General features: G+C 45.2%; 1 protein-coding gene across 2 annotated transcripts in view; it reads right to left on the bottom strand.

The window, feature by feature from the left end:
* The window catches only part of RAP1GDS1 (Rap1 GTPase-GDP dissociation stimulator 1), a 95,288-nt gene that overhangs the window by 54,384 nt on the left and 20,377 nt on the right, over positions 1-20,527 (bottom strand). For both annotated transcript variants that reach the window (XM_066574017.1, XM_066574016.1), the window contains exons 2-3: positions 7,171-7,278; positions 1,970-2,092 (exon numbers count right to left, since the gene is read on the bottom strand). In XM_066574017.1, coding sequence (XP_066430114.1) covers positions 1,970-2,092; positions 7,171-7,278 — 231 coding nt within the window. The remainder of the gene's footprint in view (positions 1-1,969; positions 2,093-7,170; positions 7,279-20,527) is intronic.

Raw genomic sequence — 20,527 nt, forward strand, 5'->3', positions numbered from 1 at the left:
TTAAAAAATCACAACTTGTCCCGCAAAAAACAAGCCCTCATATGGCCATGTCAATGGAAAAATGAAAAAGTTATGGCTCTTGAGATGCAACTGCAAAACTAGTTGAAATTCAATGATTAGACCATTTTAAAAAACCTGCCCTGGTGGGCACAACAGGGTGGTAGGAAACCTGCCACTCAAGGGGTTAAGGACCGAGCTATTTTGTACCTTAAGGACCAGACACTTTTTAGGGATTTTACCCATGTGGTGGTTTAACTGCCCTATTTTTTTCCTTTAGCTACCAAAATTATTTTTTCAGCGTTTTTTTTCACGTGACATAAAGGGCGATTTTTAAAATATCTTTTTCAATGATTTTTTCCGTGGTTTTAGTTTTATTAGGGGTAAAAAGCTTAAAAAAAAAAAAAGTTTTTTTTAAAATTTTTTTAATAGATACCAGGCTATTAAACTGACAGACAAACAAAGTTGTCACTGGGCAACCAAAAGCCTGTTGGCTATGACCCCCACCAAAGCAAAACATAAGTTTTTATATAAGTGAAATAAAACTATGAAAATATTAAAATGACAAGACGAGTCATATTTTATAATGGTAACATTTAACCTACCATATGATATATTGGAGGACTTAAAAATTTAAGGCAAAAAAAACCACCTAACTATACCATGGGGGGGGGGGGATATTAATTTACTGCATTCATGATGCAGTGAAAATGAGATGTTTCCTTCTGTGGGTCAGTATGATTATAGTGATACCATACTTCTACTTATTCATTGCAGGATTGTTTTTCTTTAAAACTTTTTATAGATTTTTTTTTTTACAATTAGAAATCTTTTTTTTTCTACCCTTTATATTGGTCGCCATCGGGGACTTGAACTTGCAATTGTTTGATCACTTATTCAGTATAATGCAATACTATGGAATTGCATTATACCATGTTTTATCAGGCTGCCTATTAATGATGTGCTACAGATCGGGACATTTAAATGGTTAACAGGCATAAATGATCGCAAGTGTTGCAGGCAGGCGTCGGCTGTTAGGAGACAGCCAATGTCTACCATGTATGAAGCGAGTTCGACTCCAAAGCCTGCTCCATACACAGCATGCGCTGCAGACGGCTGTTTACATGCTAGCTGAACAAGATATGTGCAGTTCGGACTAAAATATGTACTACAAAGAGGTTAAATAATATAAAAGTCAGCAGGCCTTCCAGCATAAATAATGTGGATGGTACGGTCCATCATTAAAAGTATAAAGCCAGGCTGGATAACGAGTCTAAGGACAGGAACAATTAAATACCCCTTAATAAGAACTGAACTACACATTATGGCTGGGTTCACACACGGCGGATTCCCGTCGGAAATCTTGCGGTTTGGCCGAAGCAAAAACCGCGAGATTTCCTCCGGGAGAACCGCCGCGGTTTAAGCCGCGGCGGCTTTGAAGCGGTCCGGCCGCTTGCTTTTCCGTTGCGGCCGGCTCTCCCATAGAGGAGAGCGCGGCCGTAACATAAATAAACAAAAAACCGTCTGTAAACAGACATGCTGCTTCTTTTGAAACCGCGGCTGCGGCGGCCGCAGCTTCAACCGGATTTACCGCAGCGGATTAGCCGTCCCGTGTGGACGAGGTTTCTGAGAAATCTCGTCCACATGGCTGGCTAATCCCGAGATTAGCGGCCGCGGGCGGTTTTGCCGCGGGCGGATCTGCTGCGGCAGAACCGTGGCAAATCCGCCCTGTGTGACCCCTGCCTATAGGTTGCATCTGATTGTGGACTGTAAGTTATGGTTGGGCGAATATGGAGAAGCGCAGAAGTGTGATTGGTCCATGAATACCATGATAATCATTGAATGGTATAAATTAAAATGAACGGTGGATCAACTACAAGAAACTCAAAGAGAAGATGAATTAAACATACTGACAAATGAGGTGAATAACGGAAGATGTTCCAGCAGTTAAAGTTCTCTTGGAAAACCTCACCATTTTTTGCTATTTCGGCTATGATGTGCGCTATTTTTGCTGTGCAGGAAGATTGTGAACTCAAGAGACTTGCAAAGACTTGAAGAATCCCGCTCTGGAGGATTTTATCGCTGCTTTCTACGTCTGAAAGAAAAAAAAAACCATCAATATTCTGCTAGATTAACAAGACTTTTCCTGCTAGATGACTGTCATGAGGACGGCGATTATCTGGTCGTTACGCCAAAACAGGAGCCGTTCCTGAAGACTGGTGTGAGGATGGATTCATATACATCAATACAAACACTGCGCAAAAAAGATAAGGGAACACGTAAGCATCAGCGTAGAACCACAAGTCACGGACGCCTCGGGGGTATCAACCTGTCCAGTTAGAAGCAAAGCGAAAATGGGTGCAAGGGCATCAGCAAGACAGCCCACAGAAAGGGAAGGGCCTTAGAGGTGGGGGCCGCAGACTATTAGTCTCTCCTTCTCTAGTGTCCTCATCACTACTGGTACAGGAGGTGGTCCCTGCAGCCCCATTAGGTTGCACCGGCCGTCCTGCTCCTCCAGCATTGTATCTCCATATGTGATGTCACAAGAAGGTTTGCTGTGTCTCCCAGCACAGTAAGGCTGGGATCACACCGGGTGGAATTGCTGCGTAATTTCCTTGTGGGCTTTCTGCATGGAGATTTCGCCAGCAATTTTTATCACGGGATAAAGCAGCAAAGTGAACGAGATTTGCAAAAGTCTCACCCACATGCTGTGGGCAAGCCGCGCTGAAGTGGGCATGCTGCACGGAATTCAGAGCCGTGGCATGACAATTTTATCGCCATATCTGCTGCAGACATCTCTCCTCTCTATGGAGAAGAGCTGGCCGCAGCGAAATAAGCCGCTTGAAGACCCCCGGGACATCAAGCTGCAGAAATTCTGCGGAATTCCCGTGCAGCCTGCTGCAGACATTCTGCAGGATTTCCACCCCGTGTGAACCCAGCCTAATGGAGCAGATATCAGGATACAGGCTGTTACACAAGGAGAGCCATAGGGGCATCAACCAACACCAGGACCGCTATCTGCTCCTTTGTGCGAGGAGGAACAGGAGGAGCACTGCCACAGTCCTACAAAATGGCTTTTGGAGCGTTAGTGGTCTGCCAGTTTTTGAAAGAGACTCCATGAGGGTGCATGACGTCCTGTAGTGGGACCTGTGACTGTAGCCCAATGCAGCTCGGCTGGCACTTGCCAATTCCGTAGAATTTGGAATCCGAATTCTGGTAGATGATTTTGTATCAGAGATCTACAGGTGTTTCAGCTGGATGCAATCCAAGATGTTGGTGTGGACCAATCATAATACACACCACAAAATCTGCAAAGTTTTATGATACTGTTGATCTTTAAATGAGAAATCCAGTGAAAACAATCTTGTGATGGACGTCAGAGATATATGGGAGACTAGTGCTTGGTGACAGCACACAGTCTAGACTGTACAATGCCCAGCAGCAACATATATACTAGGATGTGGCTCTACTGAAGTGATGCGTTTTACATTTTGGCTACCTGCAGATGCCACTAGAGGGAGCACAGCTGCTTGTGCAGTAAGTGCCAATACTGCCTCCAGTGGCAGCTGCAGGTAGCCAGAATGTTATGCTTGATGTACCTCTACAACACGCTAAAAATTAGGGTGCCAAATATTTTGTGGTACTTCTGACCATTGTAGTCTTGAGCCCTGCAAGGATGCAGTATTTTGGTCATAATGCACCCAAACTATACGGTAAAACCAGACGAGGGAATTACATTTCCCTGTGATACATGTATTTGTAAAGGCCAATCCAATTTCCATCCATAAACTTGAGTGGAATTATGTTAGATGGTTACAAACTAAGCCGCTTACAAATTTAGCTCAATATGCATATTAATTGTTCAAGGGCCATCTAAGGACATGTTGTAATAAAACCATTATTTATACGCTTTTAAATATGAATATGTAGAACTGGTTTACATAGATTTAAAGGGGTTTTCCAGTGAGAATGCTACTGTAGACCTATCCTCAAGATAGGTCATCAATAGTTAAATCGGCCGGCGTTCATCGCTCGGGACTAGAGATGAGCGAACGTGCTCGGTCACGCCCCTTTTTCGCCCGAATACCGCGATTTCCGAGTACTTCCGTACTCGGGCGAAAAAATTCGGGGGGCGCCGTGGCGGCCCGGGGGGTAGCAGTGGGGAGTGGGGGGGAGAGGGAGAGAGAGAGGGCTCCCCCCTGTTCCCCGCTGCTACCCCCCGCACCGCCACGCCTCTCCCCGCCCCCTGGCGCCCCCCGAATCTTTTCACCCGAGTACTGAAGTACTCGAAAATGGCGGTACTCGGGCGCGTAAGTACTCGAAACGAGTACGTTCGCTCATCTCTACTCGGGACCACAACCAATCAGCTGAGCGGGTGCATGCTGTCAGTGCCGCAATAACACCGAGATCAGAGCTGAAGCCGCAGCACCGACACTTGGTGCAGTGGCCGGCGCTTGCAACTGCAGCCACGGCTCTCATTGAAATTAAAAGGGTAATTGTGGTGTTCTAGAATACACCGGCTGCATCGGCGTCTTGGGGTGATGATATAGTGGAGAGTATTAGGAGGAAAACAGACAGCATGCAAATATCAAGATGATTGAGGTTACTGCAGGGGTGCGCTAGTTCCAGGACAGGGGGAGCAGTTAGGGAGAAAAGTGAAGTGAAAGTCAGTCAAGTTGTGGTCAGATAGCAGGAAAGAAGAGTAAGGGGCCATTTACATGAGACGATTATAACTCCGATTTGAGTGATAATCGTCCCGTGTAAATGCAAAAAAATTGTTTACTTTTCCTTCACTTTTCGTTATGGCTGACTTTCACAGTTAGCATTAAAAAAATTGCTGGATTGCCAACGTCTCGCTACGTGTAAATGTGAAGCGCTGAGCGAGAAGCCATGGATCCAGCGCTGAACTCTGCCTGGCTGAACGCTCTGCATAAGCACTAACAACCATGGCGGTAACGTCAGCACTCCTGCAGTTGTTTAGACGACTGTCAGCCCATTTAAATGGGACATTAAAGAGCTCACATACAGATAGGAAGAAGAGGCGGGTGAAGGAGGTACATCGATTTCATATTATTAATAACCTTTGCTCTCATTATCTGTCTATAACATTATTAAATATTGTATAGTCTGACATGTACCCACCTACCTACAGTAAATATTTCTGGAGACCATGAACACCCCTTCATGGCAGTAGTGTCCTTCAACACGAAGACGACCCTGTCACACTACAAAGATTGTTGTAAACTGATTTGTTGAGGAACATGGCAAAGTTCAAGGTGTTGACTTGGTCTCCAAACTCACAGATCTCTAGCAGATTGAACATCTTTGGGATTTTACTATTATTGTTACCATGCTGGAACCCATTAGAAATCAATGAGGTTTGTCAAACAGGTTTAAGATCAGACGTGCATCGGATCTGACACAGTATCATTGTCAACATTTGGCAGACATCATCATACAACCATCGGATAAAGCAGTCAAACTGCTGTTTATGACCAACCTTACCCATCTGTCTGCTGCTGAGGAGATCTGTAATAACTCCAACACTAAAGTTTTTACAGCAGCTGTAAAGTGAAATGTTTCTGCTTTCTAAGTCAGGCATGTGTAAATCTCCGCTGACAGTTATAAGCTATTCTTCAGACTCTGACGCTTCACATTTCATTGTACATGTGTGGTCCAAGACTAGGAAAAAAAAAAAATAAGGCCGTCTCTCGGCCGGTGTGCCTTTAACACATTTTTTATCTCCAAATGTTAGTATTAAAGCGAGCAGACTAATGGTAATGATGTGGCAGAAGCGGTGAACTCCTAAATCAGCCTTAATGATTATTTTAGTATTAGTTTTAGGCTGAATAAGCAGGTTTGAAATATTTGCGGTTTTGTGATTTCATGGAAGAAAGGACTAATGCAAGAATAGTTGTCACAGAGTAAACTAAAGTCATGTATCCGAGGCCTGCGGGTGCCCTCATACATTAGATCACCGTTCGTTCAGCCAACTTCTATCCCGCGAGTATAGTCAACTTAAGGGGGGGTTAAAAGCGTACCCCCTCTTACAAATGACTTTTCTGAGTAAGCTGCAGTGTTCGTACAGGAGTATTAATACTATTTTTTGGCCATTACATGATTTGCATCTGCTTCTCCCCTGTGCGCTTAAATGGAGTCTTATCTGTTATGAGGTTTTCCATTTACTGCACATAGAGAAAACAGACTATTCTGCCTCCTATGGCCGTCTGCACACGGGCGGAAATCCCGCGGGATTTCCGCCACTGGAAGCCTGCATAGGAGTGCATTAGAATACGCACTCCTATGCAGACGGCCGCGGTTTGGCCGCGCGAAATCTCGCGTGGCAAACAAACCGCAGCATGTCCTATTTCTGTGCGGGGCTCGCAGAGCCTCGCACAGATACGTCACTCACCCGGCCGCCGGCTCCGGTCTGCGCATGCGCCGGCTGCACGGCAGGCGGCACATGAAACAGCCGGGGCCGCCGGGCGCGGGTGAGAATTCTCGCTGACGGATCCAACCCGCTCGTCTGCAGGCGGCCTATCTCAGAGGAATAGTATTGTTTACAATCCCTTTCAATACTATATTGCACCGTCCTGCGACTTTAACATACCAATTTTAGATGTCATGTGTAAATAAGACCCAAGGCTCTGTTCACATCTTTGTTGTAGTTTTTTGCTAATTAATAAAAACCACGACTGGATAAAAAATGACAGCACTGAATTAATTGTATAAAGGAAACCATCAGCGCCAAATGGACCCTACAACGTACAATATAGTCTGCTGGCACCGTTGTGCTGTGTGTTTTCTTAAGACTCTGATGCAGACAGTTTTAGGAATTCAAGGCTTTTTCTAGTGGATAATAACAGAGAATATATTATTTTTGCACAATTACTTGAAGTGACTAAAATGAAAATAGCCCAAATGATTCATTTGGATGTCTATGATACATTGCTTTGTATTCAGAGCCTGTTACAAATGAAGCCGAGTCTCTGGGCATGTGATTTATTACTCCTTACCATTTCATCAAGTCTTTCTTGCCTGAAGATACAGATCTCTCCCACACACCGTACACACCTTCTCTTCTATCAGCTATATTTGCAAAGTATCACAGGCAAATCAATTGTATCCCATTTGCAGCCATGTAATTAGTAGGAAGATGATTGGGGAACTTACTATTTTGACCAAGTGCCTGGAGCAAACAATCCAAGCATCCATCTAACTTGTCAGATGCGCAGTCAGATCCACTTAGCTTCAATTTCTCCAAGGTGTCACTTAAATTATCTGCAAAAGAAGTATTAAAATAGTAAGAAATCGGCACAATTACCTAAAGCTTCCGTTCCTCAGTTACCCAGTGATATTCAGGGATTGAATGCCGATATGTAGTTCATACAACTGGGAGTGATGCATAACCCGGTGTCCGTGGTGTGGAGCCCAGCAACATGTTCTATACTTCCGAATGACATAAACCATGGTCCTACCCACTGAGTCCTCTTGTTTGGAGGCGCCGCAGAGGTCTTTTTCATCCCTGTGGGATCTGTATATCAACTATACCGTACATGACCATCTTATTGGCAGGGGTCAATGTCCCACCGAGACGCACAGCAAGCGAACAGCGTCACTCCAGAAAGAGATACTGACGAACGGAATACTAAATGACAAAGACAGCCGGACAGATCCTCGCATCCCATGGCAGTCAGTCACCAGAATGATCTGGTCATGGGTATAACACTACAAGCAGTCTATTGGTCAGCTAGTTACGTACAGGTGCCGAAATAAATGCTGGTTATGGAATCATATGGCAGTCTGTAGACAAGAATAAAAACGCAGCTAAAACATGCTGTTTATACAGGTTTTAGTGAAAAAGACCGATCCAGCACTAGATCGCAATACTGGCATCCTATACTGAAATAACAGGAGTACATGTGAATAGGAAGGGATGGACGTGCTACACAGTGTTATGGGGCCCGGAACATGGATTTCAATTTCGTGTTGTGGCCCCTGTAAGTGATAAAGAGTAACACAATTGAAAAGTAGCAGGAGAGAAGCAGAAATCATATATTAACCTGCATCCTCGTACCTTCCTTGTTTACTGGGGCAGCACCTTCTAACAGGGAGGCTGGCTGCTCTGGTCTCAGGGCCCAACAACAAGCCCCACGATTCCTTTCCGTCATAGTAACATAGTATGGTAGACTGAAATCACACATAAGTCCATCTAGTTCAGCCTAACCCCCCCCCCTCCCAATGTTGATCCAGAAAAAGGCAACAAAAACCTCACTGAGGTAAAAAAGACAATTTTCCTCAATTAAAAGAAATAAAATTCCTTCCCAACTCCAATCTTAATTATACCCAGATCACTGACCCTTCAAGTGATCAGCGACATGACACATATTGTAACGCTGAAGAAAGACGTCCAGGCCCCTCTCAAGCTCTTTTATTCAATTTGCCATCACACGTCCTAGGGCAGAGAGTTCCATAGTCTCACTGCTCTTACAGTAAAGAACCCCCTTCTATCTTGGCAGAATCATGGAGCACATTCTGCACACGGGCATATTTACATTGCGGAATCCGCAGCAAATACCGCCCACAAAATGCTATTGAAAATGCTTTTTCCGCACACAAGCGGAGGAGATCAATTGTAGTTTTCTGCTCACAGCGGAAATAAAAAAAAACAAACCACAGCATGTTCTATTTTGAAGCGGACTCCGCGCGGATGGCTTCCCTTGAAGGTAATTAAATAGAAGTCACTCTCCCAAAAGGTCCATTTAGACCTTTCGATTTCTCGTTTGAGCCAGCGAACAATGTCAGAGTTCGCTCATGCAGCCTGTTTATACAGCAGATACTTTGTTGGCTCATTCAAATGACAAATTGTTCACATTTACTGTGTTATAAGTGAATGAGAATGAATGAATAAATCGGTATTTAAACCGAATGATTAGTGAACGAGCCAACAATGATTTTTATGTCTGCATAAAATGAACAACGGACAAAGAGTGAACAATGCGTCATTAGTCCTTCACTGGCTGGCTGCGATTACGCTGAACGATTAGTGTTCACTTTCGCTCACTTCAATAATTTTTTGAACTATAATTATTCTGTGTAGAAGGGCCTAAAGTCACTAATGCCAAGTCAGTCACCTCCGCCCCGTGGCTCATCAACAAGAGGACACATCGCACTACCTGTGACATTTCATCCAGTGGGAGCTGCAGCCATTGAAGAAAACCTCATATAATCAGTAACGTTTTGTATCGGGAGGGCAGTAAGAGCCGAGAGGGGACATGTGATCCGAATACGGAATGGCACTCTTCGAGGGAGTGTACATCAGCATCGTGGTCTGTGCTATGTTGTCTTGTAAGCCCCAGCAGAGAGCCGGACTGCCGGCCAGGAAGCAGAACCCCCAACGAGCCCTTACTTCTATAGAATACATATAATAGAAACTGCGAGGAATTGGGTAAGATCAGGAAACAAACATTAAGGAGTGTGAATTGTATTCTTGTATTTGCTCATTCAGAATAACACTGGATTCTGTAGATAAGAGGAGAAGTTCATTTACTGATAAATCAGATTGCTAAAACATGGTTGTTAGAGGACCTTAATGCTCCGGCACGCGGGCGTCAGACCCATCCTTCAGATTAATGCACCATAGATTAGATACGATAGGAGAACGCACAGAATTCCTTCCTGTGCCATCCGCTTGTGGTGCATTCACTTGGGACCTTAATACATGCAAGTTGTGCCTATTGGACCCCTTTTATATGAATGCATTAAAGGAGATGTCTCGAGGAAGCAGTGATTTTTTTTTTTTGCCCAGTCCCCCTAATTAAGCATACATTACTAAGCCCCCCTGTAAATTACTTTTCTAGCTGGTTCGTACTTACCGTTCCAGCGTTTCAGTAACTTATAAAAGTTTCCCCAAGATGGCCGCCGGCTCTTTCCCCGTCGCTCGCTGCAGCCCGACGTGCGCGCTCCCGAGACGCTGCCAGCTGTGTCTCCATGGCAACCGGACGCCCCGCAGCCGCCGACCAGACGCCCCGCAGCCGCCGACCAGACGCCTCGCAGCCGCCGACCAGACGCCTCGCAGCCGCCGACCAGACGCCCCGCACCGCCAGGCAGCAGGTAACCGGCGCTAGCCCCCGGCTCCCCCAGCGCTACGCTCCCGGCTCCCCAGCGCTAGACCCTCAGCCCAGGTGAAGGCCCCGGAGCTCAGCGCTGGGCTCCGGGGCCTTCACCTGTCAGTGAACATCACCCCCGGCCTAGCGGCAGCCCCCCCCGGCCTAGCGGCAGCCCCCCCATCGCAGCGGCAGCCCCCCCATCGCAGCGGCAGCCCCCCCCCGGCCTAGCGGCAGCCCCCCCATCGCAGCGGCAGCCCCCCCCGGCCTAGCGACAGCCCCCCCATCGCAGCGGCAGCCCCCCCCCCGGCCCATCACTTACCTGGACAGCTGGACGGCAGGACAGCTGGGCGGCTTCTCCGGCAGCTCTGCACCCTCCTCTAACAGAGGATGGTACAGAATGGCCGCTCCAGCGCGCTCCCGAGCAGTGACAGCTCGTCTGCGCATGCGCAGAAGAGCTGTAGCGGGGAGCACACTGAAGCGGCTCGTGCTGAATGGAGAAGACCGGACTGCGCAAGCGCGTCTAAAAAAGCAAGCTGCCGGCGAATTTAGACGGAACCATGGAGACGAGGACGCTAGCAACGGAGCAGGTAAGTGAATAACTTCTGTATGGCTCATATTTAATGCACGATGTATATTACAAAGTGCATTAATATGGCCATACGAAAGTGTATAACCCCACTTTGTTTCGCGAGACCACCCCTTTAACACTTGAGAAAGATCATCATTAACCTTATAAGTAGCCAAAGAATGATCAGCCTCTCAGCATTCCTGCCATGGGTATATCTATAGGGGGTACAGAGGCAGCATGGCACCCAAACCCTGGCAGGTGAGGGGGAGGAATAATGTCCTCTACCACATAAGGATACATCTGTAATATAAATGGTAGATGGAGGGCCCCGTTACAGATCTTGCATTGCTTCTGAGGAGCTTGAAGTTATGATTATGAATGTGATGACAGTGATGCAGTCATCACAATTTAAAGGGGTATTCCCAGCTTAGCTTTTCATGGCCAAGATGGAAAAGAAACAAGCCTTATAACAATGACTGGGGATTGAAAACAAAGCCAGAATACATACGCAGACAGCCGTTTCAGGGTTTTTGCCCGTCAGTGTGCAGTAGGTTTCTGGCTTGGCTAGTGAGAGGACTATGACGTGGGTCATCACTCCTTAGGCCGCCTGCAGACGAGCGGGTCGGATCCGGCAGCGAGAAATCTCGCCGCGCGATCCGACCCCAGAGCCTGCAGGGACGAGCGCGTACTCACCCGCGCCTGGCGGCCCCGGCTCTTTGATGTGCCGGCTGCCGCGCAGCCGGCGCATGCGCAGACCGGAGCCGGCGGCCAGGTGAGTGCATGCCCCGCAGAAAATTAGAACATGCCGCGGTTTGTTTGCCGCGCGAGATTTCGCGCGGCCAAACCGCGGCCGTCTGCATAGGAGTGCGTATTGTAATGCACTCCTATGCAGACTTTCAGCGGCGGAAATCCCGCGGCGGGATTTCCGCTCGTCTGCAGGCGGCCTTAAGGAGAACACTTAGAAGGTAAGTGAGAAGACTTATGAGGCCATCCATGCTCCTCTGGGAAATATGCAAATAGGGAAGATGGAACAATACCTCTGCCGTGCCATCTATTGGAAGGCAGCATTCCTGCAAGTCAAGGTCTGACTTGGTTTCCCATTCCAAGGAATGCTGCCGTCCAATAGGTGGCAATATCCTTCCTAATCCGCATAGGAATAATTAATACTGAACTAGTTAATGAGAACTGTATGAGTCTCAACGAGAATTGTGCAGTTTAAATGGGCTGTACGGGCACGGACGGACTGGTGAGGACATCACCAGCTCGATCACTCGGGCAAGCGAGAATCCTGTGATTCTTGGCCGATGAAAAAGGGCCATTAGGCTCTGTTTTAACTAGTATCACAGTTTGGGTTTTTTTTTTATAACAGTCTTGGATACTAAAACTGAACCACTTTGCAGTGGATCCAAATGGACTTCATTGACTTTAATCCCGCAAAATGTCGTCCAGAGTTCCCAAAACAACTCCGTCATCATCACCAACTCTCTGACCAAATGGCGGATGCGTCCTCTTCTCCCTCGGTCAGCCCAGCGAAACAAAGGCAAAAGTTGAGCTCTCTATGCAGACATCCTGATGCATAAGTGATCTCCTAAAGCTAGATCACCTGCTTTCACAGATGTTCTTGACAACATGCCTGTTAATGACATCTCAGCGACAGACACGGCCATGAAAGCGATGCTGAAAGCCCTGCAAATCTCCTTGCAATCTCATTTGATCAACTTATTCAACCTCTCAACTCAGCAATCGCTGAAACAGAAAACAGAATTGCCCGTATGGAAATCAAAAATGGCAAAATTTGCTTCATTGCACAAAAATCTTACAGACTCACACTATGATCTGGACTGGGAACGTGAGGATGGGTCACGCCGCAATAATATCAAGTCTAGAGGGATCCCAGAAACAGCTTCTCCTTCTGAAGTGATGCAATCTCTACTATCGGACTGTTCTTTACAGGATTTCATAATAGACGGGGCACACAGACTCCCCTGCCCTAAACATCTAGCCAACCATATACCCAGACATGTCTTGGCCTGCATTCACTTTCATGACATTAAGGAAAAGCTCTTGCAAGCGACCAGGAAAACGGTCAAACTACCTGTGCCCTATCAAACTCTGTCTCCGTTTACGGACTTATCCGAGGCAACCCTGACGCAAAGACGTTGACCGCTACCCATCACTGCGACGTTTAGAGACAATAAAATAGCTTATGAATGGCGATTCCCTGTGAATCTAACCCACAATACCACCACTTCAGTCATCAAATCATTGCATGAAGGAATCGCCCTCATGCAGCAAATGAATCTGGACACCTCCTAGCCTACTAGAGATCCTGGATCAACCATTTACCACCTCCTGGAGGAAAGGCGCACCATGAGGTCTCGCAAACAAGTTGGTGATGGAGTTAATTCTGCCCTGCTGATGAGACTTTATGAAACACTCAACATTCAGATACGCCGAAGAACCTTCACCCCCACATACAATACTCGGCTCCAAACCAGCCGCTACATTTTCCTTTTCATTTGCAAAGTGGTGAAGGACTATTTGCTGTGGAGTCTCTTTATTTTTCCCCTTTTCTTCCTTATTATTTACCAGGTATCAACAAGAACACTGCTCTCACAAGGACATCCTTGTACTGCTTCTACTGCAAAGGACGCCATGTCACTATGCTGCTTTTACTTACTGTTATACATGGAAGTTACGATATTATAATTAAAGGGGTTGTCTCGCGGCAGCAAGTGGGGGTATACACTTCTGTATGGCCATATTAATGCACTTTGTAATGTACATCGTGCATTAAATATGAGCCATACAGAAGTTATTCACTTACCTTCCCTGCGCTGGCGTCCCCGTCTCCATGGCTCCGTCTAACTTCAGCGTCTAATCGCCCGATTAGACGCGCTTGCGCAGAAGGGTCTTCTGCCTTTGGGTCTGTCGGCAGCAGCGGCGTTTTGGCTCCGCCCCCTTCTACGCAGCATCGCGTAGCTCCGCCCCGTCATGTGTGCCGATTCCAGCCAATCATGTAGCCCCTCGCCTGCCCTATCCGTTTCTGTGTCGTTCCCATCACTTTCTTGAATTTCCCAGGTTTTCACAAATGAAAACCTTAGCGAGCATCGGCGATATACAAAAATGCTCGAGTCGCCCATTGACTTCAACGGGGTTCGTTACTCGAAACGAACTCTCGAGCATAACTGAAAGTTTGACTCGAGTAACGAGCACCCGAGCATTTTGGTGCTCACTCATCTCTAGTCCTAAACCTTACTATCGTATTAATGGAAGAACCTCTTGCTTCATTTGATCAACTCAAAACTAAATATTATTTGACACTAGGGGACCAATGCAAATAGTTCAAAGTACAGCACTTTTTACACAGACATAAACCCCTTCTTCTTAAGGGCAACTTGTATATTTCCGAGGGAAGTGGCTGCAGAGAAAGGGACAAGAATTCTTCTTCTGCATCTACATGAACTCGCATCTATCCATCAGGTCTGCTTAGTGCCTGGTTGTTATACCAACACCCTGCTAAATGTCTGTAGGGACCTAAAGATGGCAATGAGATCGCACTGTGATTAGCTACCTGCCCGTATCCAAAAGACACTGAGGTCCATCCCACTTGTTAGCACAAGTATACCAGAGTACGGAGTCCCAGTTACCGCGCTCATGGCCTCATGAGGCCTCCCTCACACGGACGGTCTCTTACAGCATTTAGCGCTGCCTTTTCAGTGCTGCACTAAACGCTGTACAATGCTCCTATTCATTTCAATGGGGCTGCTCACACGAGAGTCAAAACGCTGCGCTTAGACAGCAATGCATGTTTTAGCTTTGACAGTTTTCAGCCCTGCAAAATTAATGGGAAGCCTTAGTAGCGCTAGTGAAAGTGCAGCACAACACTACAAAAAAAAAAAAATTATATATATTATACATATACACACACACACACACACACACACACACACACACACACACACACACACACTAATATATATATATACACATACACACACACACACGTGCTGTCGGGGCCCCTGGCACTGCTTTCCGGGGCTCCGAGCACTTGTCAGAGGATCTTCTGCTAGTGACGGGTTTTGAAGACCCCACCTCCAGCAAGAGATTGCTCTGATTGGCTAATCCAGTGCCAATCACAGCCAATACTGGATGCACCAATAACAGCCATTCAATAAATAAATGGCTCACGGCTAAGCCAATCAGAGTAGTCTCTTGCTGGAGGCGGGGTCTTGAAACCCCGTTACCAGCAAGAGATACTCTGCAGGCAAACGCAGCCAAAACGCTGGCATAACGCATGCCAGCGCTGCTGAAATCACAGTACACGCAGCATTGAAAAAAGCTGAGTTTACTGCAAACACCTGTGAGAGGGAGGCCTGAGCCGCCACCATTTCATTCAGCATATTTATAAGAAGCAACTCTGCAAATACATTAATATTATTTCTTAGCTTGCAAACACTACTTTCCTTACATAACGTCAAGAGTTAAAGCGGAAATATGGACCCAATAGACGTATTAATTAACTTTAATTTATACCCAAAGGATTTGAACACACAAAGAGTCTCTACCGGCAAAGGCTATACACGATCATAGGAGCACCAACAAGGATCCTTATGTACTAGGACCAGTGAATCCATCACTAACAGTCTTCTTACACTTCTCCGAGTCCAAACAACACAGCTGATGCTAATGTATGCCTACAGATAAAAGTTATGGTTTTTTTTTTCCAAGGCTAAGATTTTGATGGACTATCCTCCGGACACTCAGTCCCCCACCAATCAGCTGTCTGAAGTGGTGATGGCACTCAGATGATTGCCGTAACTGCGTCAATGCTTACCAGGTACAGTGCCATACACTGTATAGCAGCTCTCAGAAGCATCTCTTGAATGGGACCAAGTTGCCTCCCAGGCCATGTGACTGAGAAGAAACCTCCATAAGAACATTTATCACCTTGTGAAGAACTGGCTCTCAAAACACCTTTAGCATAACAAATACATTTAACTGAAAAGCTAGCAAGCAAAGAAAAAACATACAATAGCTAAACATATAAAATTACCTAAATGCCTCCAAAAAACATCCAATAAAAAAAAGAAAACACACTACAGTGTATACTTGTTACAGGGCCCTTGAAACATACTCAAAACACTACTATATGACCAGTCTGAGGGCATACAAAGATAAATAGCTTTAAAAAAAAAAAAAAAAAAAAAAGGGAAAAATCCGCAACCAATACATTCAACATAAATGATCTTAGTCCACAGAGAATTTCATGTGACTCCAAAGTGTAACTGTAGCTAAGTTGACTTTAGTTCACATCAATCACAAATGCCTGCAGCTACAGTCAGCGGTGGCTGTATATATGAACTAGCTGATATACCCAGCCTCACCCGAGTTAATTTGATACAGGTTTTTACGTGTTCGCACAGAAAATTTTATGAAGTCAAGGTTACTTTAGTGTAACAGAGGAATAAAATCTGTATACACATAGAAGAGCATGAGATTCTCCTCAGGCTGCATGTACCGATGTCCCAATGCAGAATGTGCCACTCCTCTGACTCTCCTCATTTAGGACCTAAAGAATACTTGCACCAAATTTCACGCTTGTACGACACCGAGAAGTAACATTACATAAGGGTGCACTTACTTTTGCAATTAGCATTAAATAAGTGAGTTGTGACCCGTTTTGAGATTTTCCTATTTAAGATGAAAAGAATGGTCATGCTAAATTTCATGTTTGTATGACACTGGAAAGTTAGAGAATTCGATTAGGTACATTTCACAGAGGCGCCAATACCTTTGCAAGCAGCATTGAATAATCAAGTTGTGACCCCTTTACATTTCCTATTTCAGACTTAAACAATGGTTGTGCCAAATTTCATGTTTGCACGACATCGGGAAGTTACATTACACAGGGGTGCCAATACTTTTGCATATTAAATAATCGAATTGTGACCCCTTTACTTTTCCCATTTAGGACATAAAGAATGATCAGCCCAAATTTCACGTCTGTATGACATTGTGACGTTAGAGAAATTAGAGAAATTATAGTACCAGTGTTTCTGGTGGAACGATGCGCCACACAGCTCTGCTACATGCATCATGACACACACTGACACACACACACACACACACACACACAGCTTAGCTCCTCCCACTGCAGTGACATCACCACAAGTCCTTTGGCCCACCTGATTTCTGTGGTGGAGGTAGGTCAATGTGTTCTGTCAGGACCGCTGAGTTATGTCTTCTGAGATAATAATGGCTTAGCTGTATTCTCATTTTGTTATTTTTGCCCTCCCCTTACAAGAGCCCTTACTGTGTTGTTCTTCTGTCGGTCAGACTCTGTTTTATATGTGTTGTAGGACCTTTGATGGAGTCACCAGGGGGCGGGGCGATGAAGTTACCAGGGGTGTGGCATAAGAACCACTCACACACATACATACAGATAAGTGGTCGTTAGTAGTTTGATTGGAGAGCTCACTCAGAACAAGAGGTGGTGCAGATATTCCCCATCAAGATACACTAGGTTGCGGCTCACATGGTCCGCTCAGTGAAGGTTGGCCGGACTGCAGAACTCCCCACTTGTGGCCTCACTTCCATTCCTTCATTGGCACCTGTCTTCTAGCTCAGGCCGGAGCAAAAACAGAAGTGCCGGGGGGAAAAAAAGGGATACAATAAAATTCCTATTGATTTCAGTATTAGAATTTATTCCGTTTAGGCCTTAACTTTCCCTTTGTTTTATTACTGTACATTATGTAAACTATTTTGTCTGCAGCTTGTATCCATTTGGGCTTCTGTTTAAGGCCCAATGCACATGGGAGTATATGCACTGCGGGATCCAGAGCTCCAGATCCTGCAGCAAATACAGCCCATAGAACATGCATAGCAAAAAGCATTTCCATGCCCACCAGCGGAAATCAACTGCGATATTCTGCTCACGGGAGGGAAATCGCTGCATGTCCTATTCTAGTGCGAGCCGCGCAGATTTTAATTCCGTGACGCAAGTCAATTTCCGCACAAGTTTTGGGCGGTTTATTTCCGCAGCTTATCGACAAGACTTTCAAAGTCTCGTCGACTTTGTTGCTACTGTAAATCAGCGGCGTATCCGTGTGCAGTGTCCACATGGAAATTCTACTCCGTGTGACAGCCCCCCTGCCCCCCAAGGCTGCAATCACACTTCCGTCAGGGCTGTCTGTTAGGATTCCGTCTGTGTTCCATTTCAATGGGTTTAAGGAAAAAAGCTATCGATTTACTTCTGTTTAGTTGGGTTTATATTACACAGTCTGCAGCACTATATTAAAAAAAACAAATTCAAACGGAACGGAAGCTGTTTAAAAGCTTTTTTTTTTCTTTTTTAAATCTATTGTAATTGGGGAGGAAATCGTGAACGTTTATTTTTATCAAAGGTTTATTTTTCCCCTTTAACCAAAATAAGGAGTGGATAAGAACCTGAAAAATCTGCAATATGAATCTGCTGTACAGTTTGATAGCTTCTGCTGGCCAAGCAGCACAGCGAAGAAGGGACCTTACTTACAAATGCTATCCCTCAAGTATATATTGCAGAAAAGGTTTCTTTCCTGAATCTATAATTAATCATTATATATATTATACATACATACATACATACACTGTGAGGACTAGAGGGCATGCTGCGTATTATGCCACATATTCCATGCAGAATAGGTCACCATACGATATTTGAGTTACCTCACCCCACATATCTGCAGTATTTGTAAGTATATGCTTGTGGTTGGAAAGTGGGCTTCCACCTTGACATGACTGCAGGAAATCCTTACTTAATGGCATGAGAATGCTGCTGACACAGAAAATAAAATCGTTTCAAGTATATCGCTCTTGCAGCGTTACCGGCCCATGTTCTATTTTATTAAGCCACACTGATCTTACTTGCTTTTAAGGCTTAAAGGAAAAAAAAAAAAGCTATAATCACATCTGATCTAGGCTGTGACACTGGCTTACTCTGATGGTACAGGCTGTACGCAATAAATCAGTGAATGTACAAAGCTGCAGTAAGTAGTGGGAACACTGAATCACATGAACTCATAGCATCTCATGGAAGAGGCACTAAGCTGCGGCACTGTGATATTATGTACCAATACTGCAGATAGCACTGGAAGAGCTAGTGGGGTGGATGGGACCGCTGGCCTGCTTGTCTGACAGCACCAGTTAGGTGCCATGGACATGAGGAGGCGAGTTATTAATGAGGTTTAGTCTATATACAATAACATGGCTACACTGGTCTGTGTAAACGGGCTAAGGTTCCTAAAAAAATTATACTTACAGCATAAAATGTGATTTAAAAAAAAGGGAAGAAAAAAAAAAAAAAAAAGAACACATTCCAATAGTCCCTCCAATCTTTGCTGCAGCAATCATATACACATGACTGTTTTGGGAGGGGGGGGGGGGGGGTTAACTGAGCTAGAGGTAGTCTATAACGTATTTGACCCTTTCACGGACTAGACTCACTAAAATTAATTTTTATTAGAAATAGGTTTAAAAAAACAAAACAAAAAACAAAACATATATAGGATACAAGAAACACCTAGACCCGAACAACAAGAACTAGCATCAGTATATACCTACTAGAGAGATAACCACTATTCCATGAATAAGTGGATGTATTCCAAATGGGTTTCTAGAGTATCATAGGTTATTTAATGCCTTCAACAAGAGATCCTAGGTCTCTTGTGGGGAAATCAATAGACCAAGTAACCGGCGCGTTTCACTTGAGGTGACAGATCTTCAGGGACCTAAATAGACCTCAGTGTGTGCTAAAGATTTTTTTCTCATTAAGCTGGCCTCTTGCTCCTCTACAAGCATACCGATGCCTCTGGCTACGGACCTTTGGCTTCCATTGACTACCCTTCAGTCTCATCCCATTTATACTGCATGCCGTGACTTCCAGATAATGACTACCGGCTATTCTGACTACTCTACAGTGACCAGCTCGGCTACTACACCTGCGGCTCCAATACAGCATTAGTAAGACGCTTACACGGCCCCATATAGCATTTATGCTACCTCTTGGAGGCTGTAGGTCAACACAAAGGTGCCATGTGGCTCCATACTAGGACATCATATGGACTCTACACTCTCATGCAGGTTCTGAGCACACGAACTGCCAATTTTCTTCTCTCTTATAAAGCTGTCCACTTATAGGGGAGACATGATAGTTACGAGCACATAGCCATAGGATCCCACACTGTGACTACCATCAGTGGCAAATAAATGTACTAATCATTATGGTCCTCACTCAGCCCCCAAGGTCTTTCTTTCCAATCTCTTATCCTTTCAGTGTTTGGCTTTCATTATTGATGGCCTCTCCCCTCTTTAAACACACCATATTTCTCTTACCTTCCCTCATTCAGATTTTTTTTCTATATAAGCGCTATATGGGTCAGTCTTCAGCTGCCGGAAAAAGCCAAAAATGGCAGATGGAGCAAGAGTACTCCGAAGTGAAAATGCAGGTGCTCTTTAAAGGAATCTTAGAGGTAAAAGGCAAATACTGATCACCGGCTTAATGCCTCTCCAAAACATTATGATCTGTATGAGGTAAGGCCAGAGAGAAAATTAATGTGTTTAAAGAAGGGAGAGGCAGTCAATAATGGAAAACCAAGCACCAAAAAGGTCAAGAGATGAGGGGGGGGGGGGGGGAAACAAAAAAAAACAAAAAACAAAAAAAACACCAGGAGTGGAGAGACCATAATGGTTAGAACCTTTCTTATTTCCTACCGGGACCGATGGCTACATGCTTATAATTATTTGTTGGTTTGAAAGTTTGGGGAAGGAGTTTTGCAGAACGGAAAGTATATACAGTAAGGTAAAAACAGATACC

The sequence above is a fragment of the Eleutherodactylus coqui genome, chromosome 7, assembly GCF_035609145.1.
Source record: "Eleutherodactylus coqui strain aEleCoq1 chromosome 7, aEleCoq1.hap1, whole genome shotgun sequence".
Lineage (NCBI taxonomy): Eukaryota > Metazoa > Chordata > Amphibia > Anura > Eleutherodactylidae > Eleutherodactylus > Eleutherodactylus coqui.